The 14837-nt window shown below is 64.0% G+C and overlaps 1 protein-coding gene across 3 annotated transcripts; it reads right to left on the reverse strand.

The window, feature by feature from the left end:
- Positions 1 to 5348: 5348 nt before the first annotated feature.
- Positions 5349 to 11911, reverse strand: FGFR4 (fibroblast growth factor receptor 4). Of its 3 annotated transcripts, XM_039559736.1 has the most exons (18): positions 11825 to 11911; positions 11368 to 11473; positions 10138 to 10407; positions 9940 to 10029; positions 9651 to 9817; positions 9441 to 9564; positions 8969 to 9159; positions 8718 to 8856; positions 8440 to 8633; positions 8059 to 8204; positions 7794 to 7915; positions 7584 to 7694; positions 7255 to 7445; positions 6725 to 6847; positions 6579 to 6649; positions 6173 to 6310; positions 6000 to 6105; positions 5349 to 5912 (listed from the first exon to the last, which is right to left on the reverse strand). In XM_039559736.1, exons 2-18 carry the CDS (start codon positions 11438 to 11440, stop codon positions 5766 to 5768), a joined length of 2403 nt encoding a protein of 800 aa, XP_039415670.1. In that variant the 5' UTR covers positions 11441 to 11473; positions 11825 to 11911; the 3' UTR covers positions 5349 to 5765. The 3 variants fall into 3 exon arrangements, with proteins under 3 accessions (XP_039415670.1, XP_039415672.1, XP_039415671.1); XM_039559738.1 differs by lacking the exons at positions 9940 to 10029; positions 10138 to 10407; XM_039559737.1 differs by lacking the exons at positions 9940 to 10029; positions 10138 to 10407; positions 11825 to 11911 and having other exon boundaries at positions 9441 to 9817; positions 11368 to 11797.
- Between the last annotated feature and the right edge of the window lie 2926 nt (positions 11912 to 14837).

Genomic DNA, 14837 nt, shown 5'->3' on the forward strand with positions numbered 1-14837 from the left:
CTCTTCCGGCAGAGGAACAGGGAAATGGCACCGCGGCCGCTGCCTCCCGCTCCCGCCCGGATGTGCGGCACAGCGGGCAGCGTGGCCGGCTCTGCCGCCGCGGGGCTTTGTCTGCGGGCTGCAGCGGGGAGCGCGGGCGGCTGCGGCCTCCCCGCTGCGGGGTTCGCCCTGAGCCCCCCACCCCGCGATCGTGCTCACCCCCAGCCCAGCCCGGCTCCCAGTATACGCAGGAGCTCTGCGGCCGGTGGCCACGGAGCCGCCCGGCACTGCGGGCTCCCTCTGCAGGCCCCGGTGCCCGCGCACAGCCCGCACGGTGCTCCCACGGGAACGGCCCAGTGCCCCCGCTCCCGGCGGGAATGCGCATCCCGGGCTCCCGCCATGGCCGCTCCCCGCCGCCGCCGCGATGATGCCGAAGGGACCGCGGCCCCGCACCGGGGGCTCCCGCCCGCTCCCCCCGAGGGGGATGAGGGCGTCACGGCCGGCCGGCGGGGAGCCCCAGACCCCAGCGCGGAGGGAGCTGTGGCCCACGCGGGTCCCGCGGGAGTCGTGGGCAGGATGGGCTGGCTGCGAGTCGCCTCCGGCCGCGGATGTTCACCGGGGCGAGGCCCGGGGGGAGCGCGGACCCCGGGGGCAGCACCGGGATCCTGCACAAAGGGCCGGGGGCGGCGGCTGGAAGCCGTGGCCGTGGGGCTGGATCACGGTCGAGAGCGTGGGCGAAAGGGTTAAGGAGTCGCGGCGGGCAGGGGGAGGGCTGGCCCGGCCGGGGGAGAGGAAGGAAGCAGAGGAGGAGAGGAGAGGAGTGGAGAGCATCCTGCCCGGAGGGTTTGCCGGGGGCCCCCTTTCCCCCAGGAAGCAGCTTGCGGGGCTTGAAACCGCAGGGATGGAACGGCGGGAGCCGGGGCGGCGGGTGGGGCTCAGCCCGGCTTCGTGCCCGCAGGCGCGACTGTATCGGGCCGTTGTGCCTGGCGCCGGGGCTGCTCCTCCTGCCGCGGTGACCTCGGCTTCCCAGGTCCCTCACCTCGCAGTCCCCCTGCCCTGGTGCTCCCATGGTCCCCCGAAACCTTGCGGGGGGAAGCCCAGAGACACACAAGGGCGGTGGGTGCGGGCGGGACCCCTGCCACGAGCTGCAGGGGACAGGAGCCATCACTGCTGAGCAAATCTGCCCGGCGCGGAAGAGCTATCACTGCACTGTCACCTGGAGGCCGGTCTCTGCAGCAGCCATATGCAGCATGGGGATAATCCCGAGGGACCGAGGTCCAGAGTGCTCGTCTGGGTGCTGCAGCTGCTCTCGGGGACCGCTCTGCCTCTCCAGCCCTCAGGTTGCCCCCCGTCTCCAACTCAGGGCTTCCAGCCCTGGGCAAAGAGGCTGAGCACAACGCTGGGCTTTGATCCATCCACCTAAGGTAGAGCCCGGTTCACCAGATTCCAATGCCCATGGGGTGTCCTTCCCACACTGGTCCTGTCACCCGGAGGGATACAAACGGGATACACATGGGACACAGTGCAGCTCTGCAGCCCAATTCCCTGCCCTGCCCCACTCCCAGCCCCATCCATCTGTGCGGGTGATGGAGATCAGAGCCAGGATACATCCCCATGCCGCAGACCGTTTTTCCCGGTCGCGTTTGTTATCCTTCCAACACAGTCCCGTGGCTGTCCTGCCGCGAAGGCCACTGTCACCAGCCTAAAGGCGGAGGGTGTGCGGCGGGGAGCTGCCCGCCCGCTCCATTCTGCCCGCCCCGCGCAGCTGCTCCCGCCGGCCGGGAGATGGGGCTGAGAGTCCGCGGCTTCCCGCAGCACCGCCGGGTCTGCCGGGTGGGCGGGGGGCTACGAGCGGGGGGTCCGCAGCACGGGACCACCGCCCTCGCTGGCACTCCCAGCTCGGCCAGTCCGGCTGGGGCTGGGGGTCCGCAGTAGCGCTGGGGCTGGAGCCTCGGCTCTGCCGCTCGGGGGAGAGGGGGGTGCGTGAAGGGAGGTGCAGAGGTGCGTGTGTGTGTGTGTGTGTGCATGGGTGTGTGTGTGTGAATAGGGATGGTGGAGTACATGTGTGTGCGTGAAGGGGGGGTGTGAGAGTGTATGAGGGCGCATGGGGGTTCCGTGGGGGATGTAGTGCGTGTGCTTGGCTGGAGCTGGATGCATGCAGGGGGTGGATGTTCCTGGAGGGTGTGCCTGGGGTGTATGTGCAGGGTGGACACGTGTGTGTGCAGGTGCTTGTACCTGGATAGGAGCTGCAGACGTGGGGGTGTGTGGGGGGGCTTGGGTGCATGCCTACATCTCTCTGTGTGCTACATTAATGTGTGAGGTGTCCCTGGACGCAGGAAGTGTGGTGGGATCCAATGTTTGGATTCCTCCACAGGAGAGACGGGCCCCTGCCCCAGCCTCTACTCCGATGTGTGGGTGCTCACGGGCCCCTTTTCTCTGCCCGCTTGCCCATGGGGGTTCTTCCCTCCCTTCGCTGCCTGGGCACATGTGGCCCAAGCATGGGACAATGACGGGCAGGTCGTGGAGCCGGGGCTATGGCAGGCAGGAGCAGCCAAAGGGGCAGTGCCAGCTCCTCCTACCAGTGGGGCAGACAGCAGGCTGGTGCCTTTCCGCCCCGCCAGCCTCATCCTCTCCTGCCCGGGGGCAGAGGCTTTCTGCATCTCACAGAAACCAGATTCTCCCCCTAGATAAAATCCTGTCGCCTTTGTTTTGTGGAGAAAAGACAACATCAGCTCCCGGCCAAACAACAAAGTCGTTAAGCAAAGGCATCTCCGGGAAGGGGCTCTGAGCCACATCCCGGAGCTGGAATGAGAAACCAGCTGGTGTCCTGGCCCCTGGGGTGCTGTCTCCCCCAAGGCTCAGCATTCCTCCCAGGACCAGAACCATATCCATCAGGATTCAGCATTCCCCCAAGGATTATTGCAGCTCCCCCAAGACTCAGCATCTTCCCCACACAACCCCTCCCCCACCCCAGACCAGAGCCACCTTCCCTAGGGCTCAGCATTCCCCCAGGGACCACAGCATCTCCTCCAGGACTCCAGCATCCCTCCAGAACCACAGTACTCCCCACCACGGAACACAGCATCCCATGAAGGACCAGCAGCGCAGTGGGGTGGCTGTGAAGTTTCTCAGCCCCACCAACACCCCACATCCCATAGGGACTCACAGACATTCCAGAAACATGCAGGGGGAATCTGCAGCCCTGGAGTAGGCAGGTACGAGGCCCCACAACTTGGGCAGGCAGGATGCCTGCGGGCATGGCTGGGCAGGGAGTGGTGCCAGGGCCCAGGACTGGGAGCGGGCAGCAAGGGGGGGTTGTGGTGGGGGGGGTGTGTGGGAACGCTGCCTCAGGAAACCAGCAGGATTTACTGGGCTACACGCTAAATCCCCCTCACAAAAGAGGCCTGTTCGTGCGGACAGGATGCTGGTGGCTCAGCCACACTTGTTTGGCCAGCAGAGCCTGGTGGATTAAGGACAATTGGTTCAGCCCTGACAGAAAATACCAGGAATGTTAAACAATAAAAACTGCCTCCAGTTGTCCTGGGGCTGCAGGACGCCCCGGGCTGCTTCCCTGCCCAGCCACGGCCCTGGCTGCCCTGTGCCTGGCAGAGCTGGCTCGGACACAGCCCATGTACCCACCCGCCGCTGTAGCTTTGGGGGGTTCACTGAGGGATGCAGTGGTGCCCGGGGAGGGATTGAGGGCCATCTCCCCAAGCTGGAGCAGGCAGGCGGGCACAGTACTGGGCACTGCCAGAACCCTGAAAGCATCCCTGGGCTGCACTGATGTGGGTTGTTGGGCTGTAGGTAGCAGGCACTGCCTGCACCTGTGGCAAGACTTTTAAGTGTGCGAGGATAGAGTCAGGCTGTAGCAGGTCCCTGATCACAATGTCCCCTTGTGCCTTCCCCCCAACCCCTTGGTATTAAGGATTAGCAAACCCACCTATGCCTCACCCTGTGAAATTGGCTGTGGCCTCCTTTTCCAGGGATAGGGCAGTGCAGGGGGAGCAAGAACTGCCTGCCCTCTGTGCTGACCCCAGGCATGGAGTCTGAAGTGAGGTCGGGGCAAGCTGGGCACGGCCCCTCTCCGTGTTCAGTCCCAGTCCTGGCCGGGATCTGGGCAGCCCCTGTGGGCAGCCTGGGCAATTTGCCCTTCAGCGTGTGAATGCCCCATTCAGGGCTGTGCGAAATGCATTGGTTCTGGCACATTAGTGGACAGCTGGGATCCTTCCCAGGCAGGCAGGCTGCCGGGACAGGCAGGTTTCACACCTGCCAGTGGGCTGTCTGCCTCTGCCTGCCGTGCTGGAATGGGGGGCTCGTCTCAACAGAGAGGGGAGCTGGGCCAGGGATGGAGGCTGCAAGCATGCCAGTGGAGTGGGATCCCCCCAGCAGCCCTACAAGGGGCTGTGACAAGGAGGGGACACCAGCAGGGCTCTGAAAGCTGTTGGGCTCCTCGGCACACGCGATTCACAACAGGCACAGCATCCACGGCTGAGTCAAGTCCCAAGATCTGTGTGTCTTGAGATCCCAGATCCCAGCACCGTCACAGCAGCAGCCAGGATCGAGGGACTCCCTTTCCAGCTGCCCTGGGCCCAGGTCCTGCCCCAGAGCACCTGCCAGCCCCCATTCCCTTGGGCTGTTTTGGGGCAGGCTGTGCCAGAGAGCCAGCTTCCATGCTGGAAGAGGCAGGTTCCAGGCGGGGGGCTGCGAGTGCAGCTGGGAGCTGAAGGAGGAAACCAGATCCTGGGGCTAACGGCTGGCAAAGCCTAGCCCTAGATGAAATCCTAGACCCAGGGAGTGGGCTGGCAGGAGGGGGTGAGACAGCTGCAGCCCTCTCTGCCCACACTGCCGTCATTGCTGGGCACCACAGGGCAAGGGGGGACAAAACAGGCACCAGAGAGCAGGGACAAGGGTTGGAGACCCCCAACTTGTGCTCCCAGGGGCTTTGGGAAGACAGAGCAGAGCCCGTAACTCACTTTTATCTGGAGTGCTGGGCTGGCCTGGGCAGGAGGGTGCGGGGGGTCCCCAGTGCGTGGGGCTGGGCCCCAGAGCACTTTCCCAGCCTGGGAGCCCATGGCAGTTGGGGGATCGGTTTCAGGGCGATGCTGGTAGCGGAGTTCACGGTGGCTTAGTGCAGCAGAGGCTAATGGGGAACAGATGCGAGGGTGCTTTGTGCTGGAGCGGGCCTGGAGGCACGGGAGTGGGGACATTGCTTCCTGCACCTGTGGCACTGCCTCCGTGTCCCACAGGAGTGATCGCAGGCCCCTGTGCTGGCTGGGGCAAGGAGGCAGTGAGGAGGCAACCCCTGACCTGCCTTCCAAGCTTAGGTGAGCCCTTTGCACCCCAGGAGCAGCCCAGAAACTGCACCGGGGTGTATTCCAAAAAAATAATTTATCAGGTTGATATTTCACGTACATAAATATTCATCTCTGTGGCTATGTACAGATGCAGCAGGAGCCTGGCAGCAGCGGGGCTCCTGCCCAGAGACACTTCCACTGAAGCACTGGCCAAAGCCCATCTCCCTGGGCAATGCCATGGGCATGCCAGGCAGTGCCTGCCTGGAGAGGCTCTAGCTCCTGCTGCCCCACAATACCAGGCAGATCGCAGCCAGGGCTGATGGCTCAGTGCCCAGAAGGAGCCTGGAGAGAGGGACACCCTGCCCCGGTGCTGTGGCTCAGGGCCCTGCCCACCCACTGCTCAGCCCGGACAAAGCAGGGACCTTGCAGGAACCTGGACCCCCTCCCCACAAGGGCAGAGCTTGCCTCGGCATCACCCTTCCCTGCCCTCCCTTAAGTCCTCACGCTGGGATAGGAGAAGAGGTGGGGAGCCAGTGGCAGCGGGTCGTGGGTGAAGACAGAGTCGTCAGAGGAGCAGGAGCTGGCGGTGTCCTCGCAGGAGGGCGAGTACTGCTCGAAGGGCATGGAGAGGTCCAGGTACTGCAAGGGGGGATGGTGCCATGACCACCAGTGCTGTCAGTGCCGACACTGCCCATCCCTTCGCCCACCAGACTCCCCACATCTCACCTCCTCCGAAACGGCCGCCAGGATCTTGTCCAGCCCCTCCACGAGCTGCTTGAAGGTGGGGCGCTGTGAGGGCACGGCGTGCCAGCACTCCCGCATCAGCATGTACCTGGGGACGAGGGGGTGTTAGCGGGGTCTCACCGTGCCCCCTGCCCACCCACCTGGCCGGTACTCACAGCTCGTGGGTGCAGTTGGATGGCCGGTCCATGCGGTGCCCCTCCTTCAGCAGCTTGAACAGCTCCTCAACAGGGATGCCAGGGTATGGGGAGCCCCCCAGTGTGAAGATCTCCCACATCAGGATCCCAAAGGACCACCTAGGATCACACATGGCAAAGTGGGGGTCAAACACATCCTAGGGCTCTCCCCCAGCTTGGCCAACTACACCCTGCAGCGCTGTGGGAGCAGGGATGGGGGAGGGTGGAACACCCCTGGCAAATATGTTCTCTGCTGTCCCCCCAGAGTACCCCCATCCTACTCATGGGGACCCTCCAGTACATGCATAACCCCACAGTGCTGCCTTGTCCCACACCAACAGCATCCTCATCCCACATCCAACAGACCCTCATTCCCCTCAGGACTCACACGTCGCTCTGGTGGGTGTAGACACGGTCAAACAGGGCCTCGGGTGCCATCCACTTCACTGGCAGGCGACCCTATGAGAGCAACCCCCTGATCAGCTCAGCCCTGGTGGGGGGTCCCTGTGCCCCTCTCCCAGGAGCCCCACTCACGTTGCTGGTTTTCTTGTAGTAGTCGATGTCGTGAACGTCCCTGGCCAAGCCGAAGTCAGCGATCTTCATCACGCTCTCTGCTGTCACCAGCACGTTGCGGGCAGCCAGGTCACGGTGGATGCACTGCCATGGGGAAGCATCACCCACAGGGGTGTGAGACGGTGACTCCAGCTCCACACGTCCCCTTCTTCAAACACAGAAATCACCGTTTCCCTCCCACACATCCCCCAGCACCTCTGCGGTGGTGGGGCCATCCCTTCATCAGGCTGGATGCAGTGACGGGCACGGTGGTGGCCACAAACACTTCCCCAGGAGGTTGGTCAGTCTTTGAGTCCCACATTTTTGGGGAGGTACTGCCTCGAGCTTTGCTGGATGGGGCTGGGAGGTTCTGGACAGCCTTTGGGAATGGGCTGGGCTCCCTTTCCACAGGGACAGTGAGCTCACCAGGGACACACAGCTCCTCTGTCACCGCCATACCCTCCCAAGCCGTGCCCAACACAGGTAGCCCATGCAGGCCATGCCAGCCCTACCCGTTTGGACTCCAGGTACTCCATGCCACGGGCCACCTGGTAGACACAGGAGACCAGATCCTTGAAAGAGAGCTGCTCCTCAGGCATTGCCATGACATCAAAAGCATAGTCAGGTGTCGGGGGGCGGCGGGCACGGAGGTACTCGCGCAGGTTGCCCTTTGCAGCGAACTCCACAATCACATACAGCGGCCCTGGGAAGGATGGCCACTTGCTCAGCCCCTGCCCTGCCTTGTCCCTTCCCAGCTAGCCACTGACCCCAGCAGTCCCCATCCCCGGTCCTGCTCCATGCCCCTGGCCCTGCCCGAATCCTGCCTGCACAGCCCCCTCACCATCCTGTGTGCAGACTCCCAGAAGATTGATGATGTTCTTGTGTTTGTCCATGAGCTTCATCATCTCCATCTCAGATATGAGGTCAGCCAGGTCCTTGTCGGTGGCGTTGTCTGGGGAAAGAGGGCTGTGTCATGGTGCCAGCTGGGTGGCACTCCTGCCTGGTGCTGATGCCACCTCTGTTCCCAGGACACTGGCACAGGAGCCATTACCTTTCAGCATTTTGACAGCCACGGTGACAGCTCTGTCTGGCCGGTCTCTGTCGATGCCGTAAGCCTCTGCCCGCACCACCTGGCCAAAGCAGCCTTCCCCCAGGGGCTTCCCCAGCACCAGCCTGGCAGGGAGAAGCAGAACCATGAGAGACCACAGGGATGGCCTTATGGTGGCCAGAGGCCTTCCCATCCATCACCCGCATTCTCCTGTCCCTGGGGCAGCTGGGGAGAGCAGCCCTTGTCCCTGCCCCAGGTAGCACCGTACTTGTCTCGGGGGAACTCCCACTTGGCGTCAAGGGGCAGGTCCAGCTCCATGACACCAGCCAGCATCGGGGCACAGCTGGAGGAGAGACGGGTGACACGCATCAGGGATGTGCTGGACTTCCCAGAGGAGCTGGAATCCAGGGAGAACTGTGGAGAGACACAGGTCCTCAGCCATCCCATCCCACGCTCCAGGGCCAAAAAAAGACCCAACAGTAAAGCAAAGAGACCCTCACTTGGAGCAATGGGGTGAGGGAGCCACAGGAGGGAAGGGCAGCCCCAGGGCTGGCAGCAGGGTAAGGTGTGATGGGCCCAAGTGGCACTCATGGAGCTCGTTGGTCACCAAGGTCCCCCCGCATTACCAGGGCTCCAGTTCAGCACCCACCTGTCGGATGAGTGGGAATTTGGAGAGTTTGTGGACTGCCATAGGCTCCAGGTGCTGCTTGCTCGACTGAGTCTGCATCCGGCACAGCACCACGACGATAATGGCCATGGCCACGGCCAGTGAGCCCGAGGTGTAGATGATGATGTCTGTGTACTTGGTCTCAGGGGCCTCAGCTTCCCGCACCAGCTCCTCTTCTGCAGGGAGTCAGTTATTTGGCCTGAGGCATGGCCAACTGCATACTGGGGATCCCAGACCCCACACTGGGACCCCACCCCTACCTGGCAGGACGGTGAGCCAGGCAGACTGGTAGGAGAGGCCAATAGAGTTCCCTGCCAGGCAGGTGTACTCGCCAGCATCTTCCACGGACACATTGCGCAGGTACAGCACCTCCACCTCGGAGCTGTTGATATCTGCAGTCTGTCACAGAGAGGGATGGATGGTCAGTATCCGTCTTCCTTGGGGGGCTCTGTGCACCCGTCACCACTTTAGGGTGGGTGTCTGGGACCTGGGCGCTTCCAGCCCTTGTTACCTTGAGCACTTGCACATAGGGGACCCCATCGGGACCGTAGTTGCTGCCATTCACTTCAATGTGCTTCAGCCACTGGATGTGGGGCTGGGCATCACTGTAGACCTTGCAGAAGAACTCCACATCGCTGCCCACCAGGGCTGTGGTGTTGGCGGGCAGCCCAGCCTGCAAGATGGGCCTGTGCGGGGACCTCTCTGTGCACAGGGAGCAGAGCAGTGTCACTGACATGGTGGCTAAGAGCATGGGCTCCTTTCTCCCTCCTTCTCCGCCCACCATGGAGCCACAAAGAGTCCTTCCCCAGCCCTACAACAGACCAGTGCGACCCGAGCCTGGGCTCCATCCCATGTCCCTGGGCTGTGAGGGACGTGTGGGCTGCATCAGTGGATGGGCCATGAACAGAGGCTCCTCCACCCCTTTCCCTGACCCTGCCAGGCATGGGGAAGCCCAGATCAGCACCATGCTGAGGAACCCTCACCCAGGACATCCAGGAGGTAGCTGTAGTGGATGCTACCAAACCTGTTTTCCACCAGGCAAGTGTAGTTGCCGCGGTCAGAGGGCACCACGCTCTCCATCACCAGGCTCCAGTGCTGGTGCCGGAGCTGCAGAGGGGGAGGTAAGGCAGCGAGGTGAGATGGGGGAGATGGATCCTGGGAGGGAAGCTGCAGTGGGAGGAGCTGGCCCGTACCCGGATGCCCCCGATGCGGTGCTCCCCTCGGAACTCGCGCCCATTCTTGAACCAGCGGATGCTGGGGCTGGGGCTGCCTGAGGCCGGGCAGCGGAACTTCACCGTGTTCCCCGCAGGGACTGCATACAGCTTCTTGTCCATCCGGTGTGGGTGAGTCCAGTAAGGAGCTGGGGACATGCAGGATGTACAGTGGGAGGGGGCCTGTGCTGGGAGCAGGAAGCAGCAGTGCCCCATGCCCCTGGTTCTGCCCTAGCTGCCCTCTCCTGCAGTGCCCCGGGGTGGCACTGACCTCTGTGCACATAGACTGATTCCTCATTTTGCTCTCCGTGGGGACTGTCCCCATCACTATCTTCATCATCATCACCTGATGCCAGGGAGTCTGCAAAGGGAAATGGGTTGAGACGGACAGCCCTGCCTGCAGGGCTGGGCGGGCAGTGGCTGCCTTGCTGCCCTGGGGGCAGCTGCGTGGTGCTGCTGGGGCTCCTACCCAAGACAGAGATGGTGAAGTTGCGCAGAACCTCCCCAGTCCCCCGTGCCCGGCACACGTAGAGCCCTGAGTCCTCATAGGCAACCTCTGAGATCTCCAGCAGGCTCTGCCAGAGACGGATGCGACCCCCCGAGACGAGTGGCCGGGACTCCTTGTACCAGACCACACTGGCACCACTCTGGTTGGCATCACAGTACAGCTTCAATGTGTTGCCTGGGTCCAGCAGGAGATGTTCTTCTTCTGACTCCAGCAAGGGGCTCTCAAATAGCTCTGGAGAGATGTGGTGAGTGCCCACCCCAGTGCTCACCCCTCCCTGCCAGCAGGACCCCACCATATGCCCATCCTAGTGTGGAGAGCATGTGGTGCGACACAGCCCAGTGCCTGGCTCTGCCATCCCAGAAAGCGGTAAGGGCTGGACTCTGCCCTGCAGCACGGGGACATGGTTTCCCCAGTGGCATGTCCCTGTCCAAGGCCACACGTGCCACCATCCTTCCACCACTCCCAGTGGCTCAGGGTGCTCCAGCCTGTTCTGCCTTACTGAAGGAGAGCACCAAACCCCCCCAGACACCAATCGTCGTTCCTCTACATGCCCCAAGCATGGCTGGGACCCCTACAGTCTGGCTGTCCCCAGCGATGCCCGGGCTGGCAGTGGAGCCCAGCTTGCCGATGGCCAGCAGCAGCGTGTGCACACGGAGGGCAGAAACAACCTGGCCGCCAGCAGAGCAACACCACCGCAGCCCGACTGCCCACTTGCAGGAGCCTGGAGGGCACAAGTGTGTCTCCAGCCCAGAGCATGGCCAGCACAGGAGGGATGTGGGGTAGCTGGTCTCTGGTCCCCAGGGACACATCCTTCTCCTGCACCCACCACCGCGAGGTACGGACTGCCCGCACCTCATCAGGAGCCACACGCAGCTGCCATAGCCCACAGCGGTCTCGCCACCCCTCTCTGCCACGTGTGTCCACCGAGCGAGCCGAGCACCCGCAGCACAGGGACAGCCTGGCTGGAGCCACCCTGCTCCTGTCAGTGATGGAAACGCTGGTCCCTGTGCCGTGTCCCCAGCTCCCGCCAGCCCTGCCCTGCAGGCAGAGCGGTTGGGCTGCGTGCCCAGGGCAAGCACCCGCATCCCAGCCCGCGGGTGGCTGCCCAGCTGGGACGGAGAAAGTATTCAGAAAGCACGACTCCAATCCCGCCGCCCCCCCTGGCGCCGCTTCACCCCCCCGCAGCCGTACCTGGCTCCATCGCCCTGCCCCGTGCAGCCGCCGCCAGCAGCAGCCCCGCCACGACTTGCAAGAGGGGCCGCATCTTCCAGGCCCCCCCGGCGCGGGGGGTCCCACCCTGAGGGACAGGCAGGGTCGGGTGAGCGGATCCGGGCGGGCAGCCCCCTCCTCTCCCGAGGCACCGGGGAGAAGCGGTGCAAGGTCCCCGGGTCACCGCGAGGGCGGGTGCGCATGGACGGGAGGCAGCGCACGGGGTCCCTGGGCAGGAATGGGAGGGGGCACGGAGAGTGGGAAACACCCCGTTTGGGTGCCGGGAACCCGACCCCGCCAGCCAGCGGCAGGCTGGTCAGGGCGCTGGGGGAGGTCAACCGGGGGCGGGAGACCGCGGGAGATCCCAGGGAGGGGGACAGTGTCCCGGGAGGGGGGCCCGAATAGTCCCGGGGGCGAGGGTCGCGGTCGGCGCGGTTACCGGCGGTGACGGGCTCCCGCGGCGGAGCCGCCTGCGCTGCGCGGGCCGGGGCAAAGTCCGGGGGCAGCGGGCTCAGCGCCGCCGCGCCCCACACCGTGGCCCCATGGCGGCAGGGCCGGGGACGGCTCCGGCTCCGGGCTCGGGACGGCTCCGGGCTCGGGACGGCTCCGGCTGCGAGCAGGGCTGGGGCTCGCTCCAGGCTGGCTCCGGCCCCGCTCTGCCGCCGCCGCGGGGGCGCGGGCACTTTGTAGCGACGCGCTCGGGTTACAGCGGCCCCGCCCGGAGCGCTGGGAGGCGGGAGGGGGGACGGGGACCGGCCCCGCTCCGCCGGCACCTCTGCAAACCGACCCGCCGCCGAGCTGGGCGGGGGAAGTGGGGGGGGGTAGCACCGGCCCTCCCCCCAGCAGCGAGAGGCGGCCCCCGGGCCCCTCCGTCTCAGCCCCGCGGGTGCAGCCTCCTCTCGCGGGTGGGGAACACAGGGGCTGCAAAACACCCGGGGCTGCTCCCCTGTGCCGTCCCCTCGACAGACCGCACGCGTGGGGAGCAGCAGATGGGACAGGGGGCAAGGCCACCTCCGTTTCCCCGCAGTTGCTGGGAGTGGGAGCACTCCAGCCCCAAGCAGGTGTCGTGGCCCGGGCTGGGCGCTGAGCGTTGCTGGATGCCCAGCAGCCCACACGCTAATTGTGCCATAATTAGTTGTAGCGTTATCGCTGTCGGTGCCATAAAGTGGCTGTGACCCTCATTAGGAGCGTCATAAAACGTGGCTAAGATGCGAGCCAGCGTTGGAGTGGCCTAATCCGACCCATAAACACTTCGCCCTCACCTTCCCTATGCTGTTGCCTGTGTTGGGGCAGGCAGACCCCACCATGCCCAGCCCTTGCTGCTCGTTGGCCCACGCAGGACCCCTGGGCATTGGGGGAAGCCTGGCCTCAGACGCTCTTGAGCTGGTGTAGTCCCACAGAACAACGTCCCCTGAGCATCCTGCTGCCATCAAGAGGGGCCAGTGTCCCCAGTACACAGCCAGGGTCTGGCCCTAAGAGCTGCTATCCCTTTGCTCTATCACCATCTGCTTCACCACTTTCTGCTTCCCAGCAAGACCTTCCAGGGCTGTGCTGAGCCTGACACACAGCCTTGCCCATACCTGGTATGGATCTTGAGGCTGTGTTGAGTGGGATGTGCTGTCACTGTCACCCCTCATTTTGTAGGGCCACACTACGAGTCCTGGGCACAGCCCTGTCCGTGCTGCTCCACTGTGCCAAACCACCAACTTCCAGCATCACAGTTTCACTGTGAGGTCTGGTTGGTGCTACAATCTCCCACTCCGTGCTGCTCCCCATGCTCGTGTCTCCTTGGGGTGCAGGGGTGCACAGAGCAGTCCCGGGGCCAGCAGCCCCCAGCAGCTGTTCATTCCTGCTGATGCGTGAAGCGGACGAGAACATCAATTTCACGGAGCAGCAGCCGCCCCTGCAGAGTTCACAGCATGCCGGAAGCACAGAAAAATGTTGGGTTCAGCTCAATTCGAACCAAAACCAAATTAAAACCAGAGAGAAGGGGATGTTCCCAGTATTGGGAACACCAGGGAGAGCTTGGACTCTGGGGAGCCTGTGGGAGCCACAGCCTGGGATGAACATGGAAAGATTCCCTGTATCCCAGGGTTCCCCAATGCTGAGTGGAAGAAGGGCAAGCAGATCAGTGCAGGCACCTCGCCCAGTGTCACACTGAACATCTCCATTGGCCAGGGGAATGCCGGGCACAGGCCAGGGTTTGGTGGGGCTCTGCTGTAGGCGACTGGGAACTGGTCACCTCCCTGCCGTCGGGCAGTGCTGGGCCGGGGCTGGGCTGCGTGGCTTGATTTATAACAGCAACTGATGGCAAACAAAAAGCCCTTCACAGCAGCCCAGCCCCACCGCCTGCCACCCGCTGCCGGCCAGCACCACAACGGCTTCTGCCACGCCAGCAGCTCAACAAGGGGGGATTGTGCCAGCACAGCACTCTGCGGTGTGGGTGCACCCCTACCCCAGCACCCTCCTCTGGTGCCCCTGTCTCCCCCAGCTCATGGGCTGCTCCCATCACTGTGGCACCACAAGGGATATGCGATCCGTGGTTGCTTAGCTCAGACACATCAGGATGTCCAGAGATGAAGTGCGTTCCCAGAACTCCACAGATGGAGCGGACGGACCTGCTCTTGCCCCATGCCCCGTTTGGACACGACCCCCTGGCCAGACTCTCGGCCTTGCTTACACGTGCGGGGCCCTGCGGCAGCGAGCATGCACAAGGGGCCGGGCGCCGGCATGCTGGGGCTCCATCCTCCCGCCCCTGCTCCTTCCCCCAGGCAGTAAATCATCCCCACTCCCCTCATGAAAGGCCCATGTATGTGCTGCCGGTGCAGGGAGCCTGCCTGGTGCCAGCAATATTGCTCTTGGAAGGCAGCCGGAGCTGCGGGAACACAGCCGCCCCTTGTGCTGGCCCCAGCACTCGCCGCCACTCCCGCTGCGGTGGCACCTGTGGCCAGCCAGAGCCCGCGCGGCACGGTGGCTCCTGTGGGGGCCGGAGCCTGGGGGGCTCTTTCCTCCTGGAAGTTTCTCTTGGCCTGCCCTGAACGGCTCTTGTTCGGGGCACAGAAGCCCCAGCTCACTGTACCCTGTACGTGCATAGGATCTGAGGCTGAGCAGGCTCATGCCATGAACCGGGGTGATGTGAACCTTCTGACACTGTGGGAGTGGGTCAGTCCTGGATCAAAGGGGTGAGCCCCAGCACAAGGGCTTCCAGCTCCATCCAGTCCCACTGGCTTCAACATGGTAGCTTTCAGCCCCAGCCACAACCTGCTGCCCTCACCTCAGCAGGGAGCCACTGAGGAAGGCAGGGGACAAGCTGGAGGGGCAGGCAGCTGCCCCAGACTAGGCAGGGGCTAGGGTCCTGCCCTGGAGGCAAGCAGCCAGGTTCGGGGCAGCACATCCCACCAGGCCCTGGTCTTGCCTGCCCATCCTTATCTCTGGCAGGGAGGGACTGATGG

The sequence above is a fragment of the Corvus cornix genome, chromosome 13, assembly GCF_000738735.6.
Source record: "Corvus cornix cornix isolate S_Up_H32 chromosome 13, ASM73873v5, whole genome shotgun sequence".
Lineage (NCBI taxonomy): Eukaryota > Metazoa > Chordata > Aves > Passeriformes > Corvidae > Corvus > Corvus cornix.